The sequence below is a fragment of the Thermobia domestica genome, chromosome 5 (assembly GCF_964235325.1).
Source record: "Thermobia domestica chromosome 5, izTheDome1.hap1.1, whole genome shotgun sequence".
Taxonomy (NCBI): Eukaryota; Metazoa; Arthropoda; class Insecta; order Zygentoma; family Lepismatidae; genus Thermobia; species Thermobia domestica.
This window is the reverse complement of record NC_137458.1, coordinates 154,397,256-154,411,460: the sequence shown is the minus strand read 5'-3', so window position 1 is coordinate 154,411,460 and position 14,205 is coordinate 154,397,256. Positions and strand designations below refer to the sequence as shown.

The 14,205-nt window shown below is 36.7% G+C and overlaps 1 protein-coding gene across 1 annotated transcript in view; it reads left to right on the top strand.

Moving 5' to 3' along the window:
• Nucleotides 1–278: 278 nt before the first annotated feature.
• LOC145685285 (synaptotagmin-15-like) overlaps nucleotides 279–14,205 on the top strand; it is a 258,648-nt gene continuing 244,721 nt past the window's right edge. Inside the window, exons 1-2 of the mRNA XM_081757654.1 lie at nucleotides 279–286; nucleotides 1,187–1,335. Of these exons, the coding sequence (XP_081613780.1) occupies nucleotides 279–286; nucleotides 1,187–1,335 (157 nt within the window). The remainder of the gene's footprint in view (nucleotides 287–1,186; nucleotides 1,336–14,205) is intronic.

Below are 14,205 nucleotides of genomic sequence, written 5' to 3'. Positions count from 1 at the left end.
GTTATCAAATTTACTTTCGAGGCTTCTTTTGGCGCCCCCTGACTGTGGCGTCCCGGGCAGTTGACCTGTCCTTAGTCCGCCCCTGAATGATAAGTTGCAATGATCAAGAAGCATACTACAAACTAGTAATTACTTATGGTTCCCGATGGCAAGAGAATATGATAAAAGGGGAGTTGTGATATGAAATAAATTAAGAAAATGAAATGGAAATGAAATCTTTGAGTTTAACGTCCTACGGATGAATAACGTAAGTGAATGGGGATGAAATATTCGGTGGAATGATAATGTGGGAGGAAACCCCGAGAAAACCAACGGACACTATGTTACCCACCACAAAGTTACTTGGTCGGAAATCGAAGCAGGGACCTTACGCACCAGAGGTAAGTTCTATACCATACTGAGCCACCGTCCTCCCCTCAAATAAGTTAAGAAATCCTGTTTTGACATAATTTGCAAATTGTCATAAAGTTTCAACAAAATTGGTGTACGCGAATAAGGAACCAAATGACATAGAACTGGTGGTAATTAATTTTATTTAATTGCAATTACTATATGTATATCTGATTAATTTTCAAAGTACGCAGACACACATATACACAATTCACTGGTGGAAATAATGAAATGAAATCTTTGAGTTTTACGTCCGACGTTATGCCGGTTAGGCTAAATTAGACGGTGATGATGAGTAATGAATGAAATGGTGGAATGAAGAAAGTGGGAGGGAACGGGTGAATCCCGAGAAAACCCACGCACACGGTGTTTGTCCACCACAAGGTTCACTTGGCGGGGACTGGGATCGAACCCGGGACCCCGAGTACCAGAGGTGAACGCTCTACCACTGAGCCATCGCGGCCCCAATTTACTGGTGAATCCTTGGTGGTGATGGTGAGGGTGCCGCCACATATAATGGTTATCTTTCTCTAGCCCTACATATAAAATATATTGGAATACTTTTTTTTTATTTCATGTAAAACTATGCATTTGAAGCGTACATTAATTGTCCAGGAAACGATCTACCCCTCCAAACAGTTATTGTGGATCCGCTCTCACCCACACACATACAGAAAAGACAGGAATATCTCCTTACTTTTTTAAAAATTTTGTAAACTTGAAACTGCCAATATTTTTCATGTTATTCTTTTTTCGTATAACTAACTATTCTTTTTATTTCTTTTTTTCTTTTTAGTACCAAAGAGATTAGGTTCAGCCTTCCTCCATTACGACATTCATCTTCTCTTGGAGATCTTCTGTCTGAGGCGTCAGGGTTCGATTCAGAAGGAGACAGTGATTCTCTCGTGCCTGTAGGAGCACATACTCAAAGATCCAATTCTTTCAGTAAGTATGAATTGTATTAACCACATTATTAAAATAATAATGGTTGTGATTTAACAGTTCTCTTACTGGAAAGGAGTGGTAGAAAAGGTCATTGCATCCTAACAAAACAGTGCCACATGATACTTTGGCGCCAATCAATACGAAATGCAAAAATTGTTTCTGATTCTTCGATATAAACAGAGATATTACTGAACGTTACTTTTGCCTATCTCTATATCCCTTTGAATATATTGTGGGTTCATATTCATAACGTTTAACAATAAATTTTAATGGGGTTACAAAGGCACTCTACATTGTAAGAAGTATTTCCTCGGCACAAATTTTCTTTCTTCATTCCTTTCTTTCTTAATTCGAGAAAGCGAACAACGAAATGCAAAGACAAAGAAATATACGGCTGTATTTATCCCTATATTCCAAAAACCAATTGACTTACAATACTAAAGTAAATATTTAACTTAATCTCATGAAGAACGTTTGCAAGTTTTATTTCGTCCAAATTATTGCAAGAAATCCAATATATCCTGAAGTTAAAACTTCTCAGTAATTTAATATACTCTCTCCCAAGATCCTTAAATCGTTACAAATATCTTGCATTTGATCGATTCGAAGATATAATGCAAAATAGTTTTGTTCTATTTATATGAATTTTAACGTTTCTTTAAACATTAAAATTATGTTTAGTTTTACTTAGACAAATTTTACTCAAATAAAATAGCAAAACTTTGAGAAGAGTTGACGAGTTTAGCATCCGAGACAATATGGTGTTATTTGTCCATTGGATTTCCTCCCAGCTAAGGTAACCATTGTCTGAACGATATGAAAATACATTAGCCTACGTGATGAAAGTTGTCTCCTTGAGACAAAATACTTTGTGACTTTGCTATTAGTATTACTACAACTGACTTTAGTAGTACAACTCTTAATTTATAATTATTAGAGTTTTCATGTGGATCAATTTAAATGTATATTATGTTCTAATGTGTCATGCAAATAGTTTCGAATATCTGGAAGCTGTGAATCTCATATTCTCGGGTTTTCGTGTTCTAGAAAGTAATCTTGATCAAGTATTTAATTCAATATTATCTGGTAAAAAAATACCTGGAGTGTTCAATTAAAAATGTCTTCTGACCCACTTACCGTTGACTAAGATAAACCAATTTTGGTATAACATTAGTCCTTCTCTACAAAGAAACCTCCAATCGTTACATACTTTTCCAATCGCTTTATGCGCTTGAGCAGATTTTCTTTGTAAAAATCCGCAGATTGTCCCAGAAGCCATGACTCGACCTCACAATCAACATTTCATCGTCATTAAAAACTCTATCCTTTCAAAAATGACTTGTGGGCAGGAAGATGAAAATCAGATGGTGCAAGATCAGAAGAGTACTGGAGGTGGAGAAAGATTGCATACCCGCAGGATTGAGTTTCTATCCTGACACCATGCGAGCTATGAACTTAAGCGTTGTCATGAAGGATAGGAATATTTTGGTCAGCATTCCACACCTCTTCATTTTGATGGAATGCAGTAGCATCTGTAGCAGCGAAGCACAGTGTTCCTTAGTTGTATTATCCTTCGCACGAAAATCCACCAACACTATACCAAAAAAAAAAAAAACTATCAGCATGATCTTGCGTGCTGAAGATTGGACACCGGCCTTGTCTAGAGTTAGTGAGCAACTATGCTTCTATTTCAACTCGACCTTAGCAGCCTCCGAGGTCATAGTGATGGACCTGCGTTTCTTCTTGAGTTACTAGTCCGTCAAATCGTCCTCCTGATTTTCATGATACGAGGTCAAAATTTCCTGGAAACAAGTGACTCGTTCCTGCTTCTAAGTATCAATAGCCGGATAACCTATCAGACACATACCTTATGCATTTGCCAATAGTGATAGTTTATTTCTTTCACAGACTCCACATTTATCTTGCAATATTCAAGTAGTTGGCTAATGGTTATGTTGCCATCCTCTATCCCCAATAGTGTCTTCATCAGTAGTAGACTGAGGTCGCCCTGGAATAGGGCCCGTTTCTACGAAGTGCGACCATAGCTAAACTGAGATATCAGTGCTTCCTAACGTCATATGATGGAGTTTCCTCTCCATGAGTTTCCTCTGGTGTGCGACTTCTCAAGTACAGAAACTTGATCATCGCTCGGGATTCAATTGGATACATCTGTACATTTTCGTTCAGTTTAATGGTTCTAACACAGGAAATATTAGTAGTTGAAAGCTGATTTTTTCTCATAACCTATAGTAATACATATCAATACACACATAAAATTTCATTATTCTATATTAACTACAACTAGGTGAGGGGAAACCTTTAATGAACGTCCGTCCTATATACTTCTTGAATTGAACTATAAATCGTTTTTCATATCGGAAAGACTCAATGCTAAAAATGTAGAAAATTAACAATCAAAAGAGAAGATTGTTAGATGTTTAATGTTATTATTTCATGAGAAATTAAAAAGAAAATCAAGTTATTATACCGTTATGATTTATTGTATACTTCTAAAATAATTTAACAGAACACACTAGAGTTTGTAGTTATATATTGAAAAATAATACAAACATTTCAGCAGTTAAATTGATGAAACAGACAATGTTTTACACACCACATAATGCAGTTAAAATCCCTCGTTGACTAGATTAAACGGAAATCTAACTTTACGTAAACATTTTAGTTTCTGATGGATATTTAAATAGTATAAACGGAAATGACAAGCAGGACCGTTTTCATCATATATTTATGTTCTGCGTTATTACAATTGTCATTTTAAAGACTTACTTTAGCCTACGATTTTTTCTATTAGTTCATTGATGTTTAGCTCCAAAAATGTGGGTAATATCTTTCTACTATCATCAGCAAATTGAGTCAAGGAAAACGAACGCCTCAAAACTGATTAAAGGAGTAAAAAACCAAGTTACGACCATTATAAAAATAATGCATTTTAGACATTTTATTGAAAGGTATTAAATTGATGCGAATGAAATATCAAATTAAACGCATGATGGAAAACACCTCAGCAATACAACACAGGGATGGACTAAAGTCATGTGTCTAACGTTGCAAACTCAGTACACACCCGGCAGACAAGTTAGAGTATCCAGACAATCAGAAGGTTATTGGACAGGGTCGTGTAAAAATGCACGATCGAAAACACATAATTGCGGATGATTTTTCTTCACGCATTGAAATTGCAACATTCTGCACAGCAAGCACAAAAAGAAATAATGCATTTGGGTAGAAATGCTGAAGGAGCGCACCCCGCGATTACCGACTAACATCATGGTTGAATAATCATCTTAGGAGCACATGTGAAGATGGACCCTCGGAAAAGCGTTCGTGCCACTGGAGACGAGTTAGGCATACACCATACCACTGTCGCTCGGCGAATGCCAAATGAGTTGACAATGGCAAACAAGAATCGCTGTCTGGGTGTGTGCTGTTCTCTAAGTGAGAAATAACTGGGAAACTTTCCTATATCGGATTATCAGTTTTCATTTTTTAAAAATGGATCTTCTATAACAATAGTAAACTCTCAGGACAGTAATCGGTTCTTAATTCATGTCTGAGACGGTTTTGAAAACGCCTAGATGTTGATGCTATGGTGATCTATGGTTGGGTTGATCAATGATGCCCTTCTCCATCGAGACAAAACCAACACTGCGGTTCGTTACAGAGCTCAACTCCATGAAATGCACGACAATGAACGCGGAAACATTTCTCAAAGGAGCTGGCAAACTCTCCATGAGTTGCAGTATCAATCTTCCCCTTCATCGACCGTATTCTCCTGACGTCTTTCCCACCAACTACCATCACTCCCGGTCTTTCGAGCACTTATTCTGAAAGAAGTCCTTCCCTGATGATCGGGTAGGCAAGATGTGATGGCAAAGTGTGTGGTTGCAAACGGCGAATATTTTGATTAACTATACTCTGAGAAAAATCCGTTATCCACACAGAGGTATACTGTACAAATATGTGGAATACATAAGTTTACTACGGAAATCTGTACGGAGCATACGTTATCTATATGCTAAATAAGTGCTGCTTTTTTCCGTTTAGATGTTACATCATGCCGCTGTAAGATGTCTTACATCTAACAGTCTTCCGTATATTACATACATATACGTATGTTACATGCATCAGCTATATGTTATATATGTCAATCTGTATGTGAGATCCTGACCACCTATCTACATTTCTTCGCTTCATACTGGAAGTACGTATAGATGGAACACTTATACGGAAAGTATTATAAAACATATGTTTTTAGTCATACGTTTGCTGCAAGATTTTACATGTAGTCGTACAATAAGTCCAAAAACTACAGGGTTTACGCATGTAACGTACGTTTATACGTACGCGAAATACTTTTTCTTCTCTGTGTAGGTATTGTACCTTTCATTTCCTTGGCCTTTGGAAATGACGCATCTGGAGCGGACATATTTGTTCGCCAAATCTAATAATTAGTAAATGGAAATGTATAAAGGAAATATTATATACATTACTGGAATGAACAAGTCGTAATTTATCACATTCGCCATATTTATTTAATGAGTAGGCGCTTATAAATAAGGAAAAGAAGTTACTGGTGTCTAGTAAGTTCTTCTCCCAAATAAGTTGTATAGTACGTTGGGTACACCTAAAATGCTACACTTTTTCATTGGAATTTGCCACTTACTGTGGTCACAGTTTATGTCAAAATGTAACAATTGAGCCGAAGATCCACTTCGATATCCGTGTAGAACATCAAAATGGCGGCCATTCAAGATGGCCGCCATGAACCATGGAATTGCCTTTTTTAAATAGCTATTGCTTCAGCACTACCCTCCGAATTTAATGATTAGTACCGCATTCTCTTAACAATAAAACAATCTTAAAACTACATAATCATGAATGTCTGTATGACGTGTGAGAAAAGGGAAATTGGGAAATTTCTGAGAAAAATGTCGTTTTTGAAGTTTTTTTGACTCACAGAGCGACCCCTGGTAAGAGTACGCCATCTCATTGTACCCTTAAAAATACATTTATTTATTGCTAATGTTTTTGCCAAATATGATTTTGATATATTAAATATAGTGATGTGGGAAAAATATTTCCCATTTCTAGGCTATTTGAAATGAATAGGGAACATTACAATCTAAAATTCCTTGAGCGAGTACAATCCATCCAAATTTTATGATTCGTATGTCATTCTTTTCAGAATGATGAAATGTTTGAATTGCAATATTGTTTATTTCCCGATAAAGTACGGGAAATGTAAAATTTTGGGAAAAGTGCGAAATTTATCCGAAAAATTCCGTTTTTTAGACGTTCGGATTCTCTTACATTGGAGCGTCCCCAGGTGAAAGTACGCAACCATAACATACCGCAAAACATGCGCCGGAGTATTGTTAACGCTTTCTGCGAACACCAATCCGATGCCTTATTTAGTGAGTTCCTTGAAATATATTTCCCAATCTTGTTTGCTAGTACAACATATATACAAGTAAGGAAAATTGCGATATAAAATTTTTGGATAGAGTTCTAACCATCCTAATTTTGTGGTTAGTACGTCATTCTCTTTAGAATGATGGAATGTTTCAAATGGAACATTGTTAATGAACTCTTGACGTAGGGAAAAGGGGAAGTTTATGCCCTCAAATTTATTGAAAAGTAAATCTTAAGTGGTTATTCAGGATATTTAAGAAGTACACTAAATTCTCTTATATCTTATCTACTAATTGTTCGATTTAGATGTTCTTAGAGCGGCCCCAGCTGAAAGTGCGCAATCCTAACATATCACACAAATACACCGGAGTATTGTTAATGCTTTGTGGAAACACTATTCCGATATCTTATTTAGTGACGTCGTGAAAAACATCGAAAGCTCTTATAAGAGGGAACTTTTCAGTCCTTATACATTCAACTCTAAGCCTTATGGGTTCCGCATATTTTTCAAAACCAGAATTTTTTCACTTTATTCACAAATTTCATTGATTAGTACTTTTTTTTATTATTTTTTCTTAGTATCTTCTTTTGTCCACGGTGTTCCGTAGGTGTAAAGAAAGACTCGTTTTTATAAACGGCAGTGATTTTTAATTATTTTTAGAAGAAATATTACATCAATGTGATAAATGTTTATAAACAACTAAAACATTAATTGTTTCTGTACATCTCTCAAAATTATTAATAATATTTTTTTCAACCTTTTATTGTATATATTGTAGCATTGCCTACCACCAGTGCATTTTATGCAAAAGCACTGTACAATGAACTTTGGCTTTTGAACAGATGTAAGAGCATCGTGTAACACATCTGAAGGAACTGCATTTAATGAATTCTCTGCAGGCTTCCATATTAGCAGGAAGAGAAGACCAGATCGGTGTCCACTCCCCATCAACAATGGTCCATCCCCAACCTTCTGGCTTTGGAATATTGTTCTTTCCTGAGCATGCACGACCACAAACGTTACTTCCTGGTGTGCTGAACAAAGCCAATATTGACTTAGAGCTTTTTTTGTTGGGTTTACAGTCATCTCCCAACAAAAGAGGAACTAAAGCAACATTGCCGTCGTTCAGCATACTAGGCAGGTGAAGTTTGGGGTCGGGTCGGGTATGGGGTCTGAAGAGAAGGACGTACTAATCACAAAATTTGGATGGTTAGAACTATATTCAGAAATTTCATATTTTAATTTTCCTTGCTGGTGTATGTATATATGTTGTACTTGCAAGCAGAATTGGGAAATATTTTTAATGACGTCACTTGAGATGACCACGAGCGAGTTCGAGCGAGTTTTCATTGAAACTCGACTCGACTCTACACAGACATCTTTGAGCTGAACTCGGCTCGAAAGCTTTCCTCCAACTTGTCTCGAAACTTGACTCGAGTCGAGTCGAGCCAAAACGAGCTAAATCGAGCCAAATGCTATGTGTGGTTTCAAGTACTTTCTTCAAGTGACCTACATAGACAATATAATTATTATCAATGATATTACTACTACAACTTATTATTATTATTATTATTAATAATAATAATAATATAACAACAACAACAACACCGTGTACAAACATGAACGATAGGCGGTTTGTATCTGAATACTAAAAGCTAGTTGACTGTTGACCTCGGTACTCGTGAAGTCTAGGAGGCAAGGACATCGTTCACGAGAATCTGGGTTTGAGTTCCGGAGGAGCAAGTATCCCGGATTGAACCAAAAATCGTTAAAAGGTAGAGGATGCCGGCCAAACATATTGAAACCTGCTCGGTTCGGGTTTAGGGGTTTTAACGGCTCTAGTGGCTCGGCTCACAGCTCTTTCACTATCGAGCCGAGCCAACAGCAGACCCAACCGAGCCGGCTCGAGCCGAAACAAACCGAGCTGATGGCTCACACAACTGAGCCGGCTCGAGCTGTTCGCTCAGTTGAAGCGAGCAGAGCCTGTTGACATCACTACCCGGGTTAGGCTTCTGTTTCGGCTCAAAAGTTCTACCGTGCAGTCTCAGCCTTGGTGGTAAGAACTATAGTATATACCGGTACTTATACATACTATATTAGTGCTCACGACATTTGAGGATGTCTCATTATAAAATTCATCGTAGTTTTGTTAATCGAGACGAGACGAGATGCGAGCAGTGTTCCATCTCGTGAGCAACACTAAAAATATTGCACGATAATGCTTACATTTCTCAGATTTCGCTTTCCCGTCTAATCAGGCCATGATTTCAAAACGAGTTAAAACGAGCAAGCCGTTTATCAAACTCGACTCATCTTGAAACTCGACATCAAAACAGGAACTCGACTCGAGAAAATTACCTTTGACTCGACTCGAAACTCGACTCGAATTTGCTTCGAGTTTCCAGTCGAGTCGAGTCGAGTCGTGCCCATCCCTAGACATCGCTAAGTAAGATACCGGAATGGTGTTCGCAGGAAGCGTTAACACTACTCCGTCGCATTTTTTGCGGTATGTTATGATTGTGTACTTTCACCTGGGGACGCTCTAAGAGGATCCAAACGTATTTTAAAAAAGTATTTTTCGGATAAATTTCGCGCTTATTCCAAAATTACCTCTTTCCCGTACTTGATCGGTACATATACAATATTGCATTTGAAAGATGTCATCATTCTAAAGAGAATGACATACAAATCATAAAATTTGGATGGATTGTACCCGCTCAAGGAATTTTAGATCCTAATGTTCCCTATTCATTTCAAATAGCCTAGGAATGGGAAATATTTTTCCCATGTCACTATATTTAAGATTTCAAAATCATATTTGGCAAAAACATTAGCAATAAATAAATGTATTTTTCAGGGTACAATGTGATGGCGTACTCTTACCAGGGGTCGCTCAGTGAGTCCCCAAACTTCAAAAACATTTTTTTAATAGAAATTTCCCGATTTCTCCCAAATGTTCCTTTTCTGACACGTCATACAGACATTCGTGATTATGTAGTTATAAGACTGTTTCATTGTTAAGAGAACGCAGTACTAAATTAAATTCGGATGGGTAGTTTTGATGCAATAGCTATTTAGAAAAGGCAATACCGTGGCTCACAGTGGCCATCTTGAATGGCCGCCATTTTGATGTTCTACACGGATATCGAAGTAGGCCTTCGGCTCAAATGTTACATTTTGACATAAACTGTGACCACAGAAAGTGGCATATTCCAATCAAAAAGTGCAGCATTTTTTCTTTTCCAGCCATGTACCCAACTTACTAGTATTGCTGTGAATTGTGGAATTAAGGAACATTGTATATACAATAGCTATTGAAAAAGTCATTTTGATACCCCGAAAATTTATATATTGAAGATTGTGACTGTTAAGCGGGATATCCAAGGGTAATCATTTATTTGTTGAGTTGCCGTCTGAAACAAGAAAAGTAGTATTCACTCCAATAGATTATCCGTAGAACCACTTTAATGATCGCTATAGGCTTTAGATGATAGTAGGTAATAATTGTATTGATTAAAGCAATACATAACCCATTATTCAGTGCAATTGAGAATCTATGTCTCTTAATCTTTCATGTTATACAAGATTATTATAGGAAATCTTATAAAATGATTATATCCTTATGTGCGTCTGTCGGCACGCATAAGAGTTAATACGGGAAGAAATGTTAAACGGTTATTCGATAAAAGCGAAAATAGTAGAAATTTACAATTTCTGGTGTCAATGTTGGGAACCTTTGAGGAAAAATGGTAGGAGTTGTATGAAAACGTTTTATTTATTTATTTATTTTAATACGGATTCAGCATCCCTAGAATATATCCTATATCCGTCCTTATCCCTATACTGAATTCGGAAGTGTCATGAATTAGCACATTCGGTTTTAATATGAATCCCCAAGGAATAGAACCGATAGAAGCGAGAAATTGTCTTTCATTTTCATTTAGTGTTCTAAAAAAGAACTTCCACCTCAGTCTTTATCTCACTATTGAAACCAGAAGAGGTTCATTTTGCCAAGTACTGTGCCGGTATTAAATTTAGTAGCTACTCCATAAGTCGAGAATGGCAAGACAAAGAAATAGTTCTCTGGTATGCATTCTGTATCTTCTGTGTCCGATCTTTTCCTTTAAACCCCTATCTCTGTACAGTAGACACAATAAGACAAGTTGTGGTGGACAAACACCGTGCTCGTGGGTTTCCTCGGGGTTCTCCCGTTTCCTCCCACTTTCTTCATTCCACCATTTCATTCATTTTTCTCATCATCACCGTCTCCTTTAGCCTAACCGGCATAACCGCGGGACGTAAAACTTAAAGATTTCATTTTCATTTTTACAATAAGACAACTATTCAACATCAAGTCCGCCTTTATCTCTCTATTCAAACCGCTTCTAGTAGATTTAATGTATTTCCATTTTAACAATATATATCTCCGTATATCATAAGTAGTCAGAGAAAGCAAAAAATTGTTTTCGATATTGACTCGGCATGTCAAGAACAGATTTCATTCTTATCTCTTTATTGCAGTAGTATTCAGCTTGGAGTAATCGATAACTTTCAACGAGTGCTTGAAATTTTAAAACTAAATAGTTCTAATCTGTAACAGAGTTCTATTTAATTTGTATCATTATTCTCGTATTTATAGTACGTAACGGTCCATTTTGCTCCCTTAAAGTAATTGTCTATTTCTGCATAAGATTTGTAACATACTATTGGTTGACTCCCGAAATTGCTGCGTCCATGAGCAAAATGGTAATGCATATATGCTCGACCCTAGCCATAGGAACTAAATACATGGTTCTGATTGGTTGGAGTTATCCGTTTCTCGTCACGTAGCATACATATAGCACGAAGTAAACGTAAGATGCTGTGGTGGTAGTGTCCTCCCTGCTGGTATACTGGCTAGCACGTATGCCTTTGGTGTACGGGGTCCCGGGTTCAATTCCTGGCGGGAGATTAACCCTTTGGAATTTTAACAGTTCTGGATATGTATGTGTTCGTGTCTCTGTCGAATTTGGTAAAGGTTAAAGAACACTTGTAGACGAGAAAACTAAGGTATGATCGGTTTTTTTTAAAGGTAGCCGAGAGTGCTAGGGGCGGGCTAATAATGGAAATCGCTTTTGGCGTAGGTTCAAACCCAGCCCAAAGAGAGTTTTTTTATTTTAAAAAAAAAATCTTCATAACACTTTTTTCATTAAAATAAGATGGAAATACTACTCATTTTCCCTTGCACGTAAGATATAATGCATAAGTTGTGCTTTTTCCACCATCTACCTAGAGATTTCTGATAGCCCTTATAAACAATGACGTTATAAACCAACAGGAGATTAAGAAGTGAGGCCCTCAAACAGCGAGAGGATGTACGGGGTAGTTGGCAGATTGAGAGGGGAGGAGACGAAGGCATCAGGAGGGGTAAAGACTGCACACACAACTTTTTTGATAAAACAAAGTGATTTACTTACGTTATGAAACATAGCTGAGCGAGCGTCAGCGAGCAAAGGGTGTTAGAAGCCCCGCAGGGCTCGTTCTGTTCCACCTTGACCCCTATGATAATACATCACACTCAGATGGTGCAACTTCGGTATAAATCTAATCTCATCTGCTTCCTTGTGACCAGACGTTCTTTCAGAAAATGTTCCGGGGAGCATACGTAGTATTCCGCTGGTACTATCTTACTTATATTATAGACATATTATTTTGTGCTCGTCCGGGGAGCGCTCTCAGAGCTCCGGGGGGGCAGTGCCGGCAGTGTCTCCCCAAAAATACATGTCGGAAGAAACACTGCTTGTGACAAACTTAAAACAGTTGGCAAGGGTGAATAAGACAGTGGTTATTTAACAATTCTTTCTCTTTTTATTCGTTCTCGGAAAATAATTTTATAGATAGAATATACATTTGTGTAAATTTGTATGAAACATGAATAAACCTAAATTGTCCCACATATATTTGCAAACTATTGGTTATTAATTTTGTTATTTACAAAAGAATTTGATAGTGGTGCAGAGTAGTCGATCGGTTTTACGATTAAAATGAGTAATTGCATATGAACGAGGATTGTCTACGATATTAATTTCCACTGTCGGAACATTTCCCCTCAATGTAGAGAACTATAGAGCGTCCCACCCTTAGATTGCAGTACAGGAGTAAATGGCAATGCTTTTCCTTATGCCCAGTGTTGCCAAACTTAGCCTGAATTTTAGAAATAGTTTATTTTACTAGGTATGAATAAATTATTGTAGAACATTGTATTCTCTATCAAATAATCTGTTTTTCTCACATCGAGAAGAATTTTCAAGTATTGAAATAAATTGAAAGAGTGAAATCTTGCTAATGGCAAATTCTAACGTCGCATTAAATATATCACGTCATAAGTTCGGAACTCTAAGAGATAGAACGTTGAAACTTATACAGCTATTAACACCATATTTGGTGCCAATGTTGGAAAAGTTTGCATTCAAAAAAACTTTTTGAATTTCAAAATAAAAAATAAAATGTAAGAAAAAGTGCATATACTATTGCAATGCAATATCTAAAAAGTTGACTAGTGAGAAACTTTTTTATTTTTCAGGTTAGATGGGGGTGCAAAGCGAGAAAAATATTGAGAAAAGATTGAAATTATTTTTAAAACAATTCGCAGGTCAATATCTTTCTTCATTTAGATTTTATGACTTTTAGTGTTAAGCATCAACTTTCCAAAGCGCGCGCATCTGACCACAAAAAAAGCAGTGATAAATCTTGCCGATGCTATTTTCCTTATAATGTTTGTTTTAAAGTTACTGATGTAGAGTATTGTGCTATACCGATGAGTGTTTACTGTTGATGCTATGCGAGCACGAATCTACTGCTTAACGGAATCGAATCCTGCAAAATCGAATCCTGGACCTCACCTACGATAAATATTGCGTCAACTCCACTCAATCTTACGTTCCACTACTTACTTCGCTTGTTTTCCTTGAGTTGCACGCACGCAAGCACACACACACACACACACACACACACATATATATATATATATATATATATATATATATATATATATATATATATATATATATATATATATATATATATATATATATAATGACAAATATCTATAATGATAAAAAGTTATTAGTTTTGTAATTGATTCATTTATGGTTCGCATGTAGTCCTTAATGCTGTTTCAGATGCTGACAATTTTGACAATAAAAGTTGGTTTCGTTTGCAATTCCACTTCTCTTGTTTACTTTGAATACACAGATGAAAATGACAAAAGCGTTCATAACAAATAACTTTATGAGCTCACAAAGCAGAATGAAAGGCCTCTTTATTCTCCCCCCCCCCATGCTTCTTTAGGAAGCAGGGTTTGATAATTCTGTTTGGTTTTGTTTCCTCGCCCAATGATTTGTATCTTGTTGGCTGTCACTATACGTAATTTAAAGTCACAACTTACGCGTATGTTT